We start from the raw sequence: 19,527 nt of genomic DNA, 5'->3' as shown, positions 1-19,527 counted from the left end.
TCAGCTTCCCTAATACTTCATTTGATTTCAAAAATGAATTAAATGTCTTTAATTTGGTATAATGAAGTACTCTACAATTTGACCAAAGCTTTTGATCTGGTCGACAACTACCTTCTTGGTCACAAACCTTAATGACGACTACCCCCTCCAAATTTTATATGGAAGAAAAACACTGCATGTTGTCAATACATATTTTAGAGACCACCCAAAATTTATTGCACGTCATATTATTAAGCTCTCCCAGAGTCCCCTGCAGTTCCCATCCTCCAGGTAGTTTTTTATTCATCAAACATCTGCTTTATAGGGAACCTGCACTTCAGTTTGCATTTGGTCCATCAGATGACAGTGGATCTGTGCTGGGCAGAGTCAGGCAGGATATTTTTTCTGTTGGAAAAGTGATGGTCTGGCTATTATCGGGGTTGCTGGGCTGGACCAGAGCTGTCCTTCAATCCGTCCTGGGACACTTGCCTGTTTACACCTCAAATGCGATTCGGAAAAAAGGGTCCCAGGCCACCTCTCAAAACGCATCACTGCTGTTTGCACCTGTACTTAGAGGTACCAGCTTGTGATTTCTGACTTTTGAGGACGGATGTTAATACCAGGTGGAAACAGGATCGGACGTGTAGGCCAATGTTGTTCATTGCGCTGTTATCCCAATCCTGGTATTTTGTTTTTTTATGCGTTGCCGAGGCTCCACAGCAGTAGGTGGCAGTCGTGACTTATAATCGGCTGCCAAAGTAAAGAGGAAGAAGATGAGTGAGGCGGAGGTGGAAGATGAGGAGGTGGGGTTAGTTTCTATCAACAAAGCTATTGAAATTTAAAAAGCCTCAGGAGGGACGGATGACGAGTGCAAACGACGCCTTCTACAGCAGTAATCTGTGACCAGGTTTGTAACTGGAAACCTATATTAAGTTAAATATAGTTTAGCCAGACATTAAGTAGACATTAAGTGGCCAAAATTCATCTAATTAGCAAAGGGACTTTCCATCAGTCGGCGCTGATGTTACCAAGGCATTTTCTCTCAGCTACATAACGAAGTTAGGCGGCTTCATACTGTTTCAACCTTTAAGCAAGTAACTTTAGTTAAAGTCTTCTTTGTAATATAACTTTTGTGAGCTGGCCATGGGGTAAAAATGCTTGTTCGTTCATTGGAAATGTTCTGATGTGATGGCTAATTAATTTGCTGAGGTAGAATAGATAGAAAAAGGAGGATGTGAAGCAACTTCCCAGAGAGCATTGACTTATTGCATTTGCCAGTGAGCCCGATGCGCACCAAACAAACTCTGTCCACCACTAGGGAACATTGTGTGATTTCTTATGTGTTAGATGTTTTAGTGTGTTTTTTTGGAACATTAAATCTCGATGACACACCGATCAAACAAATGCCGACAACGGCAAATCCCAGGCCTGTTTATTTGCAAATTTGTGTGATTCACCTCGGCTGCTCTTTTGCACAAACCTCTGCCAACGCCTTGCGGTTTCACACTGAGACTGCATTCCTTCTCAGCTTTTGGTGCAACTGGTTTCTCTTAACATGTCCTGGAGATTTTTTTTTTTAATTAAGTCTGCATCAGTTGAATAGTTAACCTAGAATAATGGTCATCATATGTTGGTGGAAACATAGAAGTTGAATCCAGTTTCCGTGGGTGGGAATCTCAGAGCTGGATCATTATTAAAATCTCAAAACGATATATCTGTCTAACACATGCCATGGAAACTGTTAACAGACAAAAAAAAAAAAAAAAAAAAAACAGACAGTAACAGCTAACAAGTTCAGCGAGTTTGTTTGCACTAAATGTTGAATGACTGCTCCCATCCCAGAGGCCGAATCAAGTCGTTTAGTTCCTGAATCCCAGTACCGGGCGTCAGGTTCTGCCACTTGGTTCTTGGTTTCCTGCTTTCATCCTAACTCTCCTTATACAATCATGTATATACTTCAGTTCCATCTGCATATTGTCATATTCATTATCATCTGACATCTGTATATTTCACATCTCATATCTCTTTTTCTAAGGTTAGCCCTTATTGTATATTTTAGTTTTTAGTCTTTATAGTCTTTATTGTATATATTTAGCCTTTATTCTTTTTTATTTAACTTTATTGTATGTTCTACTGTTGCTGCTGGAACACCAGAATTTCCCTGGTTGGGATCAATAAAGTATATCTATCTATCTATCTATCTATCTATCTATCTATCTATCTATCTATCTATCTATCTATCATCGATTCTCCCACGGTTTATTATAAACAAACTGTGCAGTTAAAGTGTTTTTCAGTGTCCGTTTTTGCACCTGTTGTCATTCAGCTTTGTATTCTCCATGTTTCCCCCCTTTTCTGCAGAGACTCTCACCATTACCTTGCTCTCCTGCCAACAGCTATTATGCTGGCCAGGGCAGCCATCAGCAGAGGCATTACTGCCCAGCGCCTCAGTAAGAACATCACTCTCTACCTGAATGAGTCAGCGTCTCCTGCCTCTGAAAATCAGACCCCAGCCTCTGCACAAAATAAGCCCCTTCTGCTGATGCTGCCGTGGTTGGGTTCGCGGCCGCAAGCTGTGTCCAAGTATTGTGAAATCTACTTCCGCAGCGGCTTTGATGTGCTCATGGTGGAGAGTGAGGTAAAGCGACTGTTCACAACATTAAAATTTATAGTCAGATTCAGAGATCCATATTATTTGAAGGAATGTCATTTGTTTAGATTTCATGATCATCATGATCCTTATGAACCAATGACAAGGCAATTATAAGAGATGCAAGTGTGTGGGTTTGGAGCAAATCAACAGGAAAACATTAAAGATTGTCCAGTGGTTGCCTTGATTGCATCAGCCACCACTGGTGAATAAACCTAAGAAAATAACTCACTTACAGCCCAAATCATTTCATTAATTTTAGTACAGATTATATTATTATCTATAATAATCCATAAGTGACATGCTAGCAGTTATTAAAAGTTGTATGCAGTAACTAATGACCGTAATACTACAATCAAACACAACTGGGATAAAACAAAATATTCAGGGTGAACTATTTTCTTTTAAAATCCAAACGTAGACACTCATGAAAAGAACTAGTCCTCCTGCAAATAGCTCAGTAGGTCAAAATAAAGCCTATGGCAGTACAAAGCCAGTATGTGTGTGTATGCTTGTGTGGGCGCATGACTGATGTATTTTACTAGGAAATGATGATAATATTCAGATATTGCTGTTAACAGTTCAGATTTATATTGCACTTACTTGTTTAATGTTTAATGTATGGTATTCTATCCAGTTCAGACTGAATTGCAGTTTTTACTACAGTGTGCTATTTCATTGATCTCACATAGCACTCATGTTGAACTGCTTTCAGGACATTAATGTTTTCATTGTTCCCTCTTTGTCCGCCCTTCATGCAGATGAGATTCACTTGCTTTTTGTTCAAGGTCATCATTATTTATCTTATGTATGCTGAGGGCAAGGTAAAGGTCAAAGTGGGAGTGATTAGCCTGGACAGACCTTATTTGTCTGCCCAGCCTTCAGCAGGGTTTCCTTTGGGCTTTAAACCTCTGGCTTCTATTTTCTAAATCTTGACATGCCAGTGGACAGCGATGCAATTCTTCCTGATTAATTAGGAATTACTGCTTTTCTGACTTAAAAATGTGACCCACGTGAATCATGCAAATCCATAAAAAATGTGTGTATGCAGGAATAGTGAACTGCCTAAGTGGAATTTGTAATTGGGTTGATTTGAGGACATCTGGTTTATAAGCCCTATAAAACAAACTTGCCTTTGGAGGTGGTGGGTGGGTGGATGGGGTGGGGTTGGAGGTGTGCTGAAACAAATGGAGAGTACTGCTTCATGCCTTTTGTTTGTTTTCTTTACACCAGGTCAAAGAGTTCCTGTGGCCACGTCTGGGGCTGGAAAATGGGGCAAGGGTCCTGGAATTGCTCCAGAATGAGCGCTTTGTGACACGTCCACTTCTTGTGCATGCCTTTTCTGTTGGTGGATACACATTTGCACAGCTGCTGGTGCATGTGTCCCGGGATTCACAGAAATACCAGGCGCTGACACAGAGGATCAAAGGCCATGTCTATGATAGCTTGGTGGTGGGCTCACTAGAGAAGATGGCTATAGGTTAGTCAAATGCTTGACATGATTTTACACTTTAAGATATGTCACTTTGCAAGTAACACTGGAGGGTCCATGGTATATAAATAGTATATAAAAAAAGGAAAAATAGGACGATCAAAATAAAACCACAACAATTCATCATTCAGTTCAGGCTCTCTCACCAGTGTTTTCTGAGCCTTGATGAATACTGAGAGCAGCGCTTTGTAGGGTTGGTTAATGCCACTATGATGCTGTTGTCTGACTCATCCAAATGACATAAAATTGTACATCAGTTGTCTTAGAATTTACACAAACAGTTGACTGACACTATACCATCTGGGTACCTGAAGCAGCAACCTTATAGCATCATTGTAAGCCACCATAAACCTCTGCAGAACACTTTTCCTGTAGCTGCACCAGAGATGAGCTGTGTACTGAGGGGTGCTCTAAATAATGAACATTTTACTTTCACAGAACCTACTACACTTGCAATATATTGGCCTGAGTATTTAGTTTACAACACTGTTGATAAATATCTCTGTCATCGTTCAAATCATCAGTGAGAAAATGACCAAGGTATTTTATTTCCTTGCATGAAAAAGAAAAAGAAAATCTTATCGTCTCTACTTCTGACTGTCATGACATTACTTTTTTGTCATTAAATTAAATCATCATTAAATCATAATCTTTGCCATACTGAGAGCACACCTTCAGTAACTGCTGCAGCCCAGCATTACTGTATATGGACTAAAAATTACCAGGTCATCAGCATACATAGGATAAATGATGACAGATTTTCCAACAACACCTCTAGCAAACATTTTCAGATATATTTTTTCATAATTGATTCCGTCAAAGGCTATAGATGCCTCAGTGAAACACATGTTAGTGGCATGGTTTCTTTTGAAGACAAATTGATTATCAGTGATGAGAGCAAACATTTCCAACTTTTGGGGGATTTTTCCAGCAGTTTAGAGAGAATACCAGCAAGGGCAATAGGTCTATAATTATCCATGCTATGTAGTTTACCAGCCTTGTCCTTAATGATAGGCACTAATGATGCAGAGGTGACAGAGTCAGGAAGGGCATCATGAACTTTGAAATCAGTAAAACACATGGCGAGCAGAGGACAAAGCCTGAAACTGACGTTCCCCTGTTCTCTGCCCAGGTCTAGGTAAGACTGTATTTCCTCAGTGGGAGAGTCTGGTGAAACAAGCCAGCCTGTTATACTTTGAAGTCTTCAAACGCCAAACGGTGGACTACTTCAACATCAGCATTGACGCCTTCTGGAATACCCCCATCGCTGCGCCTGCTCTGTTCTTCTTTTGCGAGAACGACCCGATGAGTGACCCACGAGCTATGGAAGAGCTGATCGACTTCTGGCAGAAACGCGGGATGGACGTCACAGCAAAGAAGTGGGAAGATTCAACGCACGCAGGCCACATGAAGAGGCACCCGCAGGAGTATCTGGCCACCCTGGAGACATTCCTCCACAGCCTCAACATCACCCCTCTGAAGGCCAAGATGTGATGTACTGTGGAGACAGGTTCAGTACAGAGAGGTTAAACTTAAAATTAAAAAATTCTGTTAAGGTACGCGTGTAAATAAAAACTTTGTCTACCATAATATAATAGAAGTGACAGTTATATATTTAAAGTAATAATCCACAACATGGTTATTTAAATATGTCTGATTTTAATTTAGAAACGGTAAATGAAATCTTTTACAATAACTGCCAGGTCTCTACAAATAGTTCAAATCCTGCAGCACATATAAAGTAATACGTTGTATATTTCTGACAGCAGCAACAGTGGTTTTATTTGGAATACATTAAAGGCGTACATAAACCTACAGAAACTCAACCTCATCTATGGAAAATATTAGGAAAAAAGGCGTCTCAGTACTGTTGACACTTTTTGCTTTTGGTGAAATGTCACCAAAAGCAAAAACATGGACCTTGACAATTACCACTTATTTTCCTAGTGTTTCCCATCATAATAGTTGTGTTTAAATACACATGGTGGGGTCCAAACATAATCTCCAACAGCCGGATCCATAAAACAGATAAAACACACCCTCTGAACACAGTAATGCTCAACAATAACATAGCAAATGAGTTTCATGTCTGGAGGTGCTGTTATGTAGAGACAGGGAGGGCATGTGAGAGGAGATGCTCTGCAAGGAGTTCACATCCTAAGCTGTTGCTGCTCTTAGTGCCATCTAGTGGTCAGATAAAACTGCTTCGTGCATGTTTACAGTACTGTCTGTATTGGAGAATGATGGCTCATCCAGAATGCCATGGTCCGTCTTGTCTTAAACCGCCCTACATTTTCCCATATAATATTTCCTACTTTCCGTCCACTGGCTTTGCTGATTATATCAGATTCAAAACCTGGATTTGGGATATGACGTTGGTGCAGGATCCAAACCTCTAACAACTGTCCAATCCTGCATTGTTGGTTGACTTTCTCTTCACCAAATCTCCAGACTTCCAAATGGTGCAGTGACTTTAACGCCACAGTCAGGACAGAAAAGTCCCTGTTTCTGCTTTAACTTACACACTCACCTCTTCAGGAAACATTTTACTTTCCCTTTTCTTTTACCTTTCTCTCCCACTCCCCATCTCCTTGTATCTACCTCTTCTACATCTCTGAAAATGGCCCCGTCTGGTTTATTTGTACAATCTCTACCTCTAATATTTCTTTACATAGTACTTTTCTATTTCCTTTCCTTTAGGGGCACAAGGATGTTTGTTTGATCTATTGCACGGTGGTAGCTTGTAAGGTAACCATGTAGCAAATTAGGCATATTATTGAAGTAGGTGGCTCTGGATAGCAACACGAACAAAATGCCTTAAAAGCCGTACATAATGTAAACATAGTATTTAAGTTGTACATTTAAATTCCACATATTGACTCTGTTACAGATAATACTCAGGGGAATGGCTGGCACGCTGTGTAAATGAAGCCAGCATTCAACATTGAATGTCACAATCAATGTTAAGAAAAATATTCAGTTTCTTGTTTTTTATGAATCTGTGTATTTAGGAAGGCTCCCATTAATTAGAGATCATTGGAGATTATTTTTATTCTTTTTTTTATTATTATTTTTTATTGCAAGTACTTAGAAAGGAGGTTTACCAATAATTTAATCCGCTAAACCTTTCGTCTGAAGCAGAAATTATGAGTCATTTCTGTCGACTTTTAAATATCATGCACACGTTGCATCTCACCTTCTAGTCAGACATCATATTCACTCCGCATTGCACAACCTTATTTTATTTTTTTATTGACCGACTCAATTTAGCATTAACTTTTAATAATTCTCTTGATGGAAGTGAACTGGAACTTGTTATCATTACATGGAGGCGTGGAATGTTGTTTATCAATAGATAATCTTTAATAGATTAGTGTCGGAGTGGTAATTCAAGGTATATGAAAGAATGTAGGCACAAAATATGCAAATTGTGACAAAAGCTTACATTCTGTAGGTCTGACAAGGGAGTATATCACCACCAAAAGCCTTTGCATAAATGAGATAAGTAATTTAGTTATGATCCTAAACTATTAGATTGTTGATGGTTGTGTGTCTTTTTATCAGATCTATGCTATTTCACAGTGTGGTGTAACTAAAAATGAAATGCTGTTTTATTATTATTTTGCGGAAGCAATGACTTGTCATCTTATGTTTCTCTTACATGCCCTCAGTGGGTCTCGCGTTGTCTTTTACCTCTGAATCTGGGTTTACACATTTACCCCTGTGCTTCTCCTGTGAATGAATATCAAATCCAACAGAATTAGACCCAAAATGCCACAAGAAGATTTATCAGGTAGTGGAGCTTTCCAGAGACAAGCCCTCTTTGCCCACAGTCAGCACGGCACTGTTATTTACATCTTTGCTACTAGCAGCATCACTGGTTATAAAGGGTGGGTGGGTATCAAGTATGTTGGTGTAGGAGTGCTCATCCAGTTTACCACTTATGCAAAAGTTTATTTATATCAGCACTCAGATCAAATTCTTGACCATGTACTGTACTGTCATCTTTGCACTATGTTTACCTTTGCACTTAAATGGTTGCATTGAATCTAAAATTATTATTGTGCTATTTCAAGCTGCTCTCAACCATGGAGCTACTGAATACTATTATGTACCAGTTACCATTCCAGGGTGCATAATGAATCTTGTTTCCTATAGTTACAGTTATTTGAATAGCAGTTGTACATATTTCAAAATCTACAAATCTCTGGCAAATCTTTGGGTCTGTTCTCTCCTATGTGCCGTCTGCACATTGATAAACCTGCATAAATCAACAGCAATGCCACATGCAACCAAAGGTGGAAGGAGTTAGTCTTGAAATATATATTGAAGTAGGCTTTGTGCAGATGTTTCTATTGTTCATGAAGTATGACAAAAGAGGTCTTTGAAAGTTGTTTTTGAACGTGAAACCACCTCATGGTGCAACTGTGTGTCTTTTTTTGTAACGAAGACGTGCTACCTAGGCATCACTCACCACACTCACAAAATGTTGTCAACACATTTTTGAGCCTGTGTCTTATTTTGGAATAAAAGTGATGGCAACTTGTTGTGGTGCTGTGTATCTTTGTTGTTGTTTTTTCTTCCTTTTAGGGACGTTTATATGGAAAATTAAAAAATGTATTTGAAATGAAAGTGAGTTTTAACATTCAGTTCTGTTCTGAAATGTGGCAGCAGCAATATAAAGTATTTCCACACTATTTTGTTACATGACTTTTATTCCACCTTGGGATCTCTCCTGGGCATACAGGTAAAAACTATGCCCACAGAAAAAAAGCAACGGATCGACATAAATATATAAATATTAAATTTTGCCTTAATACAAAAAAGATCAAAGTTGCACCTGAAAGAACTTTAACTTATTTATTTATTATTTATTGTTTATATGCGTGTATGTGAGGACTGATGCCAATTCTGCCAGATGTTTTTAATGAAGACCCATCTGTTCATGGGAGTTATAGTCAGTCTTGTAATTAGTGATATCTTGTCTTGCTTGAGTTTTGCAGTATCAAACATTTCCTAGAGCATCAGGGACTCCTCTCCGTTTCCTCAAACATAAAACATCAAAAGCCAATGATGTGATATAGGGTAGGTGGAAAAGGCCGCGTGCCTGCCATAAGTGGAAAAAAGTGCACATCTGAAGTTTTTCATGCAATGGCCAAAGTGTTTAAACCGATCCTTGAAATAGTCAGCAGCTGAAATAATTTAAGTATCTTAAGCCGGACTTGAGGTATTTGAGCAGGTTCTTGAAGTAATTAAAGCAGGAACTGAAGCAGGAGCTGAAGTACTTGAAACATTGCTTGAAGTAGCCGAGGCTAAATCTAATTGATTCACACTGTAATCCAGTGAGGTCGTCTGGCCATGTTTCTATCAGATTTCCATAAGTCAGTGCTTGTCCCACCTATAGGCCAAAAGACAATTAAACCAAACATAAGCCTTACAAAGTTTGCATCTGTGCACAGTGTAATTGTTACGCCCCTGAATAAGGGGAGAAATAATCACGAGTGTGATTAGAGTGGTGTTTCCTCAGTAACAAGATTTACTGCAATGCAATAAAAAAATATACACATCAATTTGAAAATAATTCTTACACTACAGGTCAAATGCCATAGCATACAAAACATATTCTTTTTCCTGAACAACACAGTCTCATTATGAAAAAAAGTAAAACATTTTACATCACTGAATTTCTTCATAGACTATGCCTGCTCTGTTAATTGTATAAATGACAAAGTGAAAACTGAGCCCTGAAATATATTTAACATGGACTGAAAATTATCTTCATTCAGAAACAAAATATAGATATGTTATGTGCAAAATCACTCATATCTTTAGTGCAGCATAAAGGCATTTAAGGGATTCTGTGCAACAAAAATCACATTAAAACAAAAACCTGAAGGGGTCGCTACAGACAAATACGCTGAAATATTCTTTTTTCAGTCACAACAAAACGTATTTTTTTAGAGACATTACTCATCCCTTTTCACTCTCACTGGTACATAACATGTAATTTTAAGTCAGAAAACTCTCAGAAAACTCATAATATTCATCAAATAAACAGTAGAAACAATAGTGCAAAATCCATTTCTACCACGCACATGTAAGCTAGCAAAACACTTGCACTCGTTACCGCACTCGACAAAACTTACTTTTACTTACTCAAAAGTTCGTATATAAACACTCAAAAATATCCTCAACATGTTAGAAAATAATCACAACACGTTTAGTGATGAAATATTAGCAACATACCTGAATAAGGGGAGAAATAATCACGAGAGTGATCAGAGTGGTGTTTCCTCAGTAACAAGGTTTACTGCAATGAGGAAAATACCGCGATTCCCCTTGGTAAGCAGGTGAACGCCTGAGTAATCAATCTTAGACGAGTGGATCAAGACAACATTGTCAATCACTGATAACACTGTTACATCTGAATTTTTAACAATGAAAAATGAAATAAACAATGAATTAGTTAGACTTTTTAGCGTTTTACCTTTTTAACCCTTTGTAAACTTACCATGAGTTATTTTTATGTTTTTAACCCATTTTAAAACACATCTTATGAATTTGTTTCTCATGACCATATGATCATTTTAAACATCATCACAGCATTTCAATCGTATTACAGACTATGAACTTGCAATCTTTTTAACTTATCAGCTTATTAATATCATTATTTCAACTTGTCACACACTCCCCTACAAAATAAATGTCGTCCCGACATTAATCAAATTAAACAATTTCCTCTTTTAGTCTCTCATGAACTTGACACATAGATCTTCTGAGTTATGCTCGAACAGAGGTCAAAGGTCACAGTTCAATGACTGTCAACAGTCCATAAGCACAAGGCTAAAGTCCATGTCTGGTGACTGCATACAGTCCATGAGCAATTTTTCAACAGTCTTTTAGTCTTTAATGGGAGTGTTCTGTGTAAACAGCCTATGAATTGTCCATGAAAACAGTCTATATGAGCAGTAGGCTCATGCATGTTGGGGTCCATACATGAAGGGGAGCTGAAAGTAATATGGCTGTAAGGGTGGCAGCCATGGGACCAGTCCTGGTGTGGGGTAGATGGGTAGCATTTGGGGTGTTGGCTGGACATTATAGCAGGAAGGAATGCCAAGCTGATCATAGGTCATACGCTTTGGTGGGTGTCTCTCCCTTTTTGGCAGCTGGTAGGACAACTCCTCAGGTTCAGCGGCAGCGTTTGATGGGGGAGAGGCTGGAGGTAAGTGTTCATTAGGCAAATTTCCCTCAGGTAAGTTTATACCTTCACTTGGTAGAATCTCAGCAGGTGCATTGGACTCCTCCAACTGATTTTCTCCAGGAAGCTGTGCTGGTGGTGCAACAGGAGCTGGTGTTCCAGTTCTCTCCGCTGGTAGGTGACTGTGTTCAAGCTGCATCTCCAGGTTATCAACTGTCTCATGTCTCTCTGCTGGCACTGTGGGGGTCTGCAGTGGCTCATAATGCAACTCATACTCGTCCCCACTATCCTCATCGGATTCCTGTGTTTGAGGCACAAGCTGAGGTCTTTCTGTCTGTTTCCTTTTGTCATTTTTAGCCAAGTCTGATTTTGTCTCAAAAGGTAATGAATCACAGGGCAAAAGCAAGTTTCTATGTAAAACTCTCGAGCGTCCCTTACCCTGTTCTGGCCTCACTTCATAAACTGGCAGGTCGGAGCCCATTTGTCTCACTACAGTGTGAATTGTGTCCTCCCAATAGTTCCTGAGTTTACCTGGTCCTCCTCTGGGTGTCAGGTTCTTGATTAAGACACGCTCACCGGGTTGTAATACTGAACTCCTCACTTTTGTGTCATAATATCTTTTACTCCTTTCAGCAGATTTTTGAGCATTTTGGTTGGCGATGGCGTATGCTTCCTCCATACCTTGTTTCCATTTTTCCACATAGTCTCGCTGATTACTGGGATCTGACTCTGTATGGAGCCCAAAGAGCATATCAACTGGAAGCCTGGGTGATCTCCCATACAGAAGATAGAATGGCGAATAGCCTGTCACTTCACAGCGTGTACAGTTATAGGCATGCACCAGTTTGTTCAGGGACTCTTTCCAATTCGATTTCTGTGTCTCAGTTAATGTCTTAAGCATTTGCAACAAGGTTCTGTTCATCCGTTCCACCTGACCATTCCCCATCGGGTGATAGGGCGTTGTCCTGGACCCAGCCACTCCACTGAGTTTTTTTAACTGGCTGAACAACTGATTTTCGAACTCTCCTCCTTGGTCGTGATGGATGCGAGAGGGGAAACCAAACTTTAGAGAAAAATCATTGAAGATGAGGTTTGCGGCAGTCTTGCCTGACTTTGACGTGGTGGCATATGCTTGGGCAAAACGTGTGAAATTATCAACAATGACAAGAATGTACTCGTATCCTCCCTTGCATCGGTCAAGATGGAGAAAATCAATGCTTATCAGTTCAAATGGCTGCGTTGTCACAATATTGGTCAAGGGGGCTCTTGTGTCATGGCAGGGCTTTTTCTGTTTCAGACAAGTGCAGGCCTTGTTCACATAGTGCTCTATGTCTGATTGCATGTATGGCCAGAAGAAGCGGTGCCGTATTAGGGAGACTGTGCGATCAGCGCCTTGGTGTCCCATGTTATTGTGCAACTCCTCTAGCACCTTCCCTCTGTATCTTTCTGGCAAGACTAGCTGCTTGTGGGCAGTGGTATTTCTGTACAGAATGCCATCATGGTCTGTCATCAATTTGTCCCACTCTCTGAACAGACATTTTGTTTTTTGACTGAATGCTCTCAACTCCTTGACCGGTGGCTTACAACCAGACAGTTTACATTCTATCACAGGACGGATAACTGGGTCGGCTCGCTGTGCTTCTCTTAACTGTTCCTTGGGTATGGGGCTGATTGATGCGGTGGCCGATTCACCGTTGGCTGAGACGGACATAGCTACAGCTGTTAATGACCATGTTGCAGGGGATTCTTTCTGTGCCTCCACAGCTTGAATAGCAGCACTGATGGTGTTTGACGACAGTTCCTCAGAACACTCTCTCATTAGTGACTCTGCATCCAATGGCATCCTTGACAGAGCGTCTGCATCACTGTTCTCTTTTCCAGGCCTGTACTTAATTGTAAAGTGGAAATCAGCCAACTCTGCAACCCACCTGGAAGTGGTTGCATTCAGTTTTGCTGTGGACAGGATGTATGTGAGTGGGTTGTTATCACTATAAACAGTGAAGGTTGGAGCATAATACAAATAGTCACGGAACTTGTCAGTGATTGCCCATTTTAGAGCCAGAAATTCTAGCTTGCCTGCATGGAGGTGATAGTTCCTTTCAGCCGTTGTTAACGTGCGAGAGCCATAAGCAATAACCCTGAGTTTTCCATCTTGATTTTGATACAGTACCGCTCCCAGTCCTTGGTGTGATGCATCAGTGTGTACGATAAATGGCTGACTGAAATCAGGGAAGCCTAATATTGGTGGATGTAGCAGACAGTCAATCAGTTGCTCAAGTGCCTGCTGGTGCTGGTCTGTCCACAGAATCGGCTTGTTTGAGGGTACAACATGGCTCATTTTCCTTAAACCTGTCTTTGTTTTTCTGTTGTTGTCAGGGGATTCACCCGAGTCTGTTTTTAGGAGCTCATACAAGCAGCTGGCTTTCCGTGAAAAGTCTTTTACATACTGTCTGTAGTAGGTGAGTAGACCAAGCATTTTTCTGAGTTGGCCCACAGTCTGAGGTCTAATGTCCTTTAGTGCTCTTACAGCTTCAAAATCAGCAGGATCTACTCTACTGCCCTCTTCAGAGACTATTCTGCCCAGATAGCGGACCTCACGTTTGAAGAGATCACACTTACTCGGCTTGAGTTTGATGCCGTACTCTTTCAGGCGTTGCAGCACTTTACGTACATCATTTACATGGTCGTCAAAGGTTTTACTGAAAACCAGTGTGTCATCCAGATAAGGGACACAGATGTCATCCCGGAGCCCTTCCAAACATTTCTCCATGCAACGTTGAAAAGCCGCAGGGGCGTTCATGAGGCCAAAAGGGATGCGAATCCACTCATAAAGTCCCCACGGTGTCACAAACGCTGTTAGTGGTCTGCTTTCCTCTGACATGAATCCCTGGTGGTAAGCTTTCCCTTGATCTAAGAGAGAAAACCAGGACTTACCACCCAGGCCATCCATAATGTCTTGGACCCGAGGGATAGGCTGACGGTCAGGATGAGTTTTTCTGTTCAAGTCTCTATAATCTATGCACAGCCGAAGGGTGCCATCTTTTTTTCGAACACACACAACAGGCGAGGAATACGAGGAGTTTGACCTCCTAACCCATCCCTGTGCTATCAGGTCATGGAGATAACTTTTCATTTCCTGGTACAGGGGGCTTGGTACTGAAATGTATGTGCGTTTGACTGGCTCAGTGTCTTTAAGAGAAATGGTCATCTGCAATTCTTCAATACAGCCAATATCATTATCTGACCTTGAGAAAGAATGACATTCTTCCCGAAGCATCTGCTTCACTACTTGTCTCTGATCTTCGCTGAGATGACTTAAATTTACAGGGGGATCCCACTGTTCACTGGCACTACTTGTAGATTTTGTGCTAATGTGACTCACTGTAGCTGGTGTTCCAACCTTCTCAAAGACCTGGGCAGGAAGAACTGACATAATGGTTTGTACTGTGCCAATTAAGGTGCGCCCTGGTAAAACAATGTCATGGTCAGTTGGGTTAGAAACATCAATAGTGATAACTGGAAATACACCTTTCCTGACTCTGACTAGTGTGTCATAAAACTCAAGACCATCTGGCCACTGTGGGTTCAGGTCTGGCTGAAATAGCATAGTCATGTCTTCTTTAAAGGGCTGTGCAGCTACACGACAGTTAACCTGAATACTACTGTGTTTTAAAACTGCAACCTCCTCTTTTTTTGTTTTGACTGCATACTCATCTTCTTGTTCTGCGCTAACAGCCTGTATAAAAGCTCTCACCTTGTTTCTTTTGAGGCTTGGGAAAGCTTTCCTCACTGTGTGATACTGTTTAGTCTTTTCAGTATGTGTCAAAATGTGCTCAATAACATTAAAGCCTATGATGGGGCAAGATAGGTGCCAGCCTTTCATTACAAGCACAGGAATAATCAGTTCTGTTGATTGGTCAGTTCCAGAGGCTAGGCGGAAAGTGGTTTCAATCCATCCCAAATATGGCATTTCAGTACCGTTCGCAGCAGTCAATGTCAGATCAGCAGATGAGTCAAGGATCTCTGCGACATCTCTGAGCTCTGTGGTTGGTAAGTATTCCTCTTTCCATCCTTCATCAATTATGGACACCTGAGAACCCGTGTCCCATAGGGCTTGCACTTGGTGGCCATTAAGGTAACATTCAACAAGGCACTGCCGGCCAACTAGCGAGGTAACTCTGTGGGGGCTGTTAACCTGAGCTAGGGGGGGTAAAGTGTCAGCATTTTTCTCTTTACAGGGAGACTTTGTACTGGCGTTTGACTGGTGAGTACATTTCCTCTTATGTTCAGTCCAGTTCTGTTTTTGGCATGTTTTAGAGCAATAAAGTGTCTCTTTACAGGATGAGCACTGTTTCAATTTGTCAGGTGGACCAGCACTGCCACAGTTCGCACATTTTTGGGACTCTTGACCATTTACGGCTAACACCCGTCCCGTGGTGGTAACCGTTCCCTGTTTAAAGGAGCTTCTCTCGACGGTCTGATTCCTCTGATTTTACATCCAGCTTGAAAATGTTCTCCACTTCCACATCGGTAGCAGTGCATGCAGCGTTCATTCGTTCCTGTCTGCTGACAGACAAAACATCTCCGTGGGACATGGATAGAGCGGTTAGGGTGCTGATCAGGTCCATACTGAGGCTGCATTGGGGCAGGTATTTGGGGCTGACTGTAGCTTCTGTAATACTGCTGTGGCAAAACAGGTAGCTGGGAGTCTCTATCTGGCCTACCTGAAGGTGGAGTGTAGGGCTGTGACTGAAACTTACCCTGCTGTAGAGTCTCTTTAATTTGAGCCACCTCTGCACTGAGACCTTTTAAAGAAGCTACACCTACCTTCAGTTCTTGTATCTCTGTTAACAGTTCAGTGGAAGCCTTTGTTTTGACTTCCTTTATGGGGCACTTTGCAGGTAAATTCTCTTCTGACTGCACTACACTCACACTTGTGGTTGATTGTGAGGTACTGAGCTTCTTTTTATTCCTTCTCTCAGCCTCATGAGCGCAGGCAACGTTCATTCTCTCCAGCAGAAGCTCATCTGAGGTCTCAGTATCCAGGAGGAGAGGCTGCATGTCTATCCTGATGCTGTCATTCTGAAGACCAGTGAGTAACGTGTGTAAACACATGCGCTGGACTAAAGTAGGATCATACTGAAGCCCTGACTCTGACTCTTGGGACGCGAACAGTACTTTCTGCCTCAAATCCAAAACTCGCATGAGGAAACTCTGGGGGGTCTCTTTGCTGTTCTGTGCTTCAGAAGCTAGCTGCTTGTAGAGCTCTGTGGCACTCCTCTCTTGGAAGTGGGAGCGCAGGATGCTTCTGAGGGTGGGGAGAGCCAGGTGAGGTTTCCCCTCCAAGTAGCTGCGTAACTGGGAGCCTGGAGAAATAGCTCTAATGACAGCATCTACAATTTCCATTTCAGGATAACCTCTGTTCAATCCATTCTCAATTTGGTGAGCAAGGCTGGAAAATGTCAATTTATCTTTCTGGCCTGGTTCGCCTATTTGACCTGAAATTTTAAAGTCTTTGCGCCAGCATGGGCTTGGCTGCTGTGGTGGGGCACTAACTGAGGGCTGCATGTTGGCTTTTGGGCTTATGGTAGGTAAAACCCACGACTGAGAGTCATTAGCAGTAGCATTAACAGGGGAAAGCTGCTGAATTTCCACATTTTTATGTTGCTTTACAGATATTTGTTCCTCCATTTCTCCCTGTGTTTCTGTGCTTTCCACATTTTCCTCAGTTTGTGCCGCTCTGTTATCTGTGTCATTGATCAAACTTTTAACTTTGTCTTTTAGTAGCAACAATTCAGACATGCCGCCATCTTCTAACTCTGTCACTTCTTCTCTTTCCAGATATTTCAGTACATGGGTCACTAGTGATATGCGGGACTTCCCTTTTACATTTGCTCTTTGTCCTCCTGATATTTCAAGAAAATCACAAACTTCAAGCAAATTGTCTCTAGTCAGTTTATGTAAATCAGCTGCTACCTCTTCCTGTAGCTCTTCCAAGGCCGTCATCGTGTCGACAGGACAGGAGAAATCTTTCTGTACACAGGCTGACTCTGGACTGGACAGTTTTTAATGTACCTGATGATCTCTGACTGGCCTCAGGTAACGTACTCAACCTCCAGCCTCCAGATCTCCTTGCACAGCACCTTCCTCGCTGTCACCTGCCTGGGTTATTTGTGGGGGGGATTTAGCTGCTCCAGACTTTGGCCGCCAGGCTGTGGACACCAGACATCTGAAGAGCCATCCCAGCGGTGCCTCCAAAATGTTACGCCCCTGAATAAGGGGAGAAATAATCACGAGTGTGATTAGAGTGGTGTTTCCTCAGTAACAAGATTTACTGCAATGCAATAAAAAAATATACACATCAATTTGAAAACAATTCTTACACTACAGGTCAAATGCCATAGCATACAAAACATATTCTTTTTCCTGAACAACACAGTCTCATTATGAAAAAAAGTAAAACATTTTACATCACTGAATTTCTTCATAGACTATGCCTGCTCTGTTAATTGTATAAATGACAAAGTGAAAACTGAGCCCTGAAATATATTTAACATGGACTGAAAATTATCTTCATTCAGAAACAAAATATAGATATGTTATGTGCAAAATCACTCATATCTTTAGTGCAGCATAAAGGCATTTAAGGGATTCTGTGCAACAAAAATCACATTAAAACAAAAACCTGAAGGGGTCGCTACAGACAAATACGATGAAATATTCTTTTTTCAGTCACAACAAAACGTATTTTTTTAGAGACATTACTCATCCCTTTTCACTCTCACTGGTACATAACATGTAATTTTAAGTCAGAAAACTCTCAGAAAACTCATAATATTCATCAAATAAACAGTAGAAACAATAGTGCAAAATCCATTTCTACCACGCACATGTAAGCTAGCAAAACACTTGCACTCGTTACCGCACTCGACAAAACTTACTTTTACTTACTCAAAAGTTCGTATATAAACACTCAAAAATATCCTCAACATGTTAGAAAATAATCACAACACGTTTAGTGATGAAATATTAGCAACATACCTGAATAAGGGGAGAAATAATCACGAGAGTGATCAGAGTGGTGTTTCCTCAGTAACAAGGTTTACTGCAATGAGGAAAATACCGCGATTCCCCTTGGTAAGCAGGTGAACGCCTGAGTAATCAATCTTAGACGAGTGGATCAAGACAACATTGTCAATCACTGATAACACTGTTACATCTGAATTTTTAACAATGAAAAATGAAATAAACAATGAATTAGTTAGACTTTTTAGCGTTTTACCTTTTTAACCCTTTGTAAACTTACCATGAGTTATTTTTATGTTTTTAACCCATTTTAAAACACATCTTATGAATTTGTTTCTCATGACCATATGATCATTTTAAACATCATCACAGCATTTCAATCGTATTACAGACTATGAACTTGCAATCTTTTTAACTTATCAGCTTATTAATATCATTATTTCAACTTGTCACATAATAAATTGTACAACTTAGGAATCAGCACTTTCTAGAGGCGGTATTATGAACTTCAGGCTGTGATTACACCTGTCATATCACGGGACTTGAGTGGCTGGAATTTGAAAATCAGACCAGAGGTGTGTCCCGTCCACTTCTGATAGACAAATGTGACCTCTATGGCTTGGATCTCATGTTCCATGTCACAGTATTTAAATCACATCAAGGGGTGGATGCTGGATGTGAGGAGATTAGGCTCCTACTGTATTTACAAAATGGTGTTTAGTCGTATTAGGTCCCCTTTAATAGTTCAAAATAAGACTCAACTTGTCCAACCATATAAAGCTAAGAAAGCAATATGTATTTTAAGAGGGCATGCAACATTACAATAAATAAACCTATATGCCCACACAATATGCCACCACATAAGTATCACAGCCTAATATGATAGTCGCTTAATATATATACAAGACAACACATTGCATTTTTTTTTTCATTCTCACTCATTCATTGTCATTAATGAATTCATTCAGTCATTCACATCCCATCATAACCCATTACTAGGCTGCGGTTTCCAGCACTGAATACAATACAATTCAAGTAGCTTTATTTTAATACTTAAATGAAACAGTTTTAACAGTTTTTCTATCCAGGATGTAACTTTTGTATAAAGTCATGACGTTACCCCCTCCGGTACAGTAGGTGGCGGTATGCACCTTAAACGTTGCTTTGTAGTGCTCCAGTAAA

General features: G+C 40.7%; 1 protein-coding gene across 2 annotated transcripts; it reads left to right on the top strand.

The window, feature by feature from the left end:
- The first annotated feature begins 766 nt into the window (after positions 1-766).
- LOC115361147 (transmembrane protein 53) lies at positions 767-8,684 on the top strand. 2 transcript variants are annotated; one of them, XM_030054466.1, is made up of 4 exons: positions 767-886; positions 2,376-2,617; positions 3,863-4,109; positions 5,254-8,684. In XM_030054466.1, exons 2-4 carry the CDS (start codon positions 2,381-2,383, stop codon positions 5,613-5,615), a joined length of 846 nt encoding a protein of 281 aa, XP_029910326.1. In that variant the 5' UTR covers positions 767-886; positions 2,376-2,380; the 3' UTR covers positions 5,616-8,684. The 2 variants fall into 2 exon arrangements, with proteins under 2 accessions (XP_029910326.1, XP_029910325.1); XM_030054465.1 differs by having other exon boundaries at positions 2,341-2,617.
- The last annotated feature ends 10,843 nt before the right edge of the window (positions 8,685-19,527 follow it).

This window comes from Myripristis murdjan, chromosome 6 (assembly GCF_902150065.1).
Source record: "Myripristis murdjan chromosome 6, fMyrMur1.1, whole genome shotgun sequence".
Lineage (NCBI taxonomy): Eukaryota > Metazoa > Chordata > Actinopteri > Holocentriformes > Holocentridae > Myripristis > Myripristis murdjan.
Note: the sequence above shows the minus strand (reverse complement) of the source record. Positions and strands in the feature narration are given on the sequence as shown.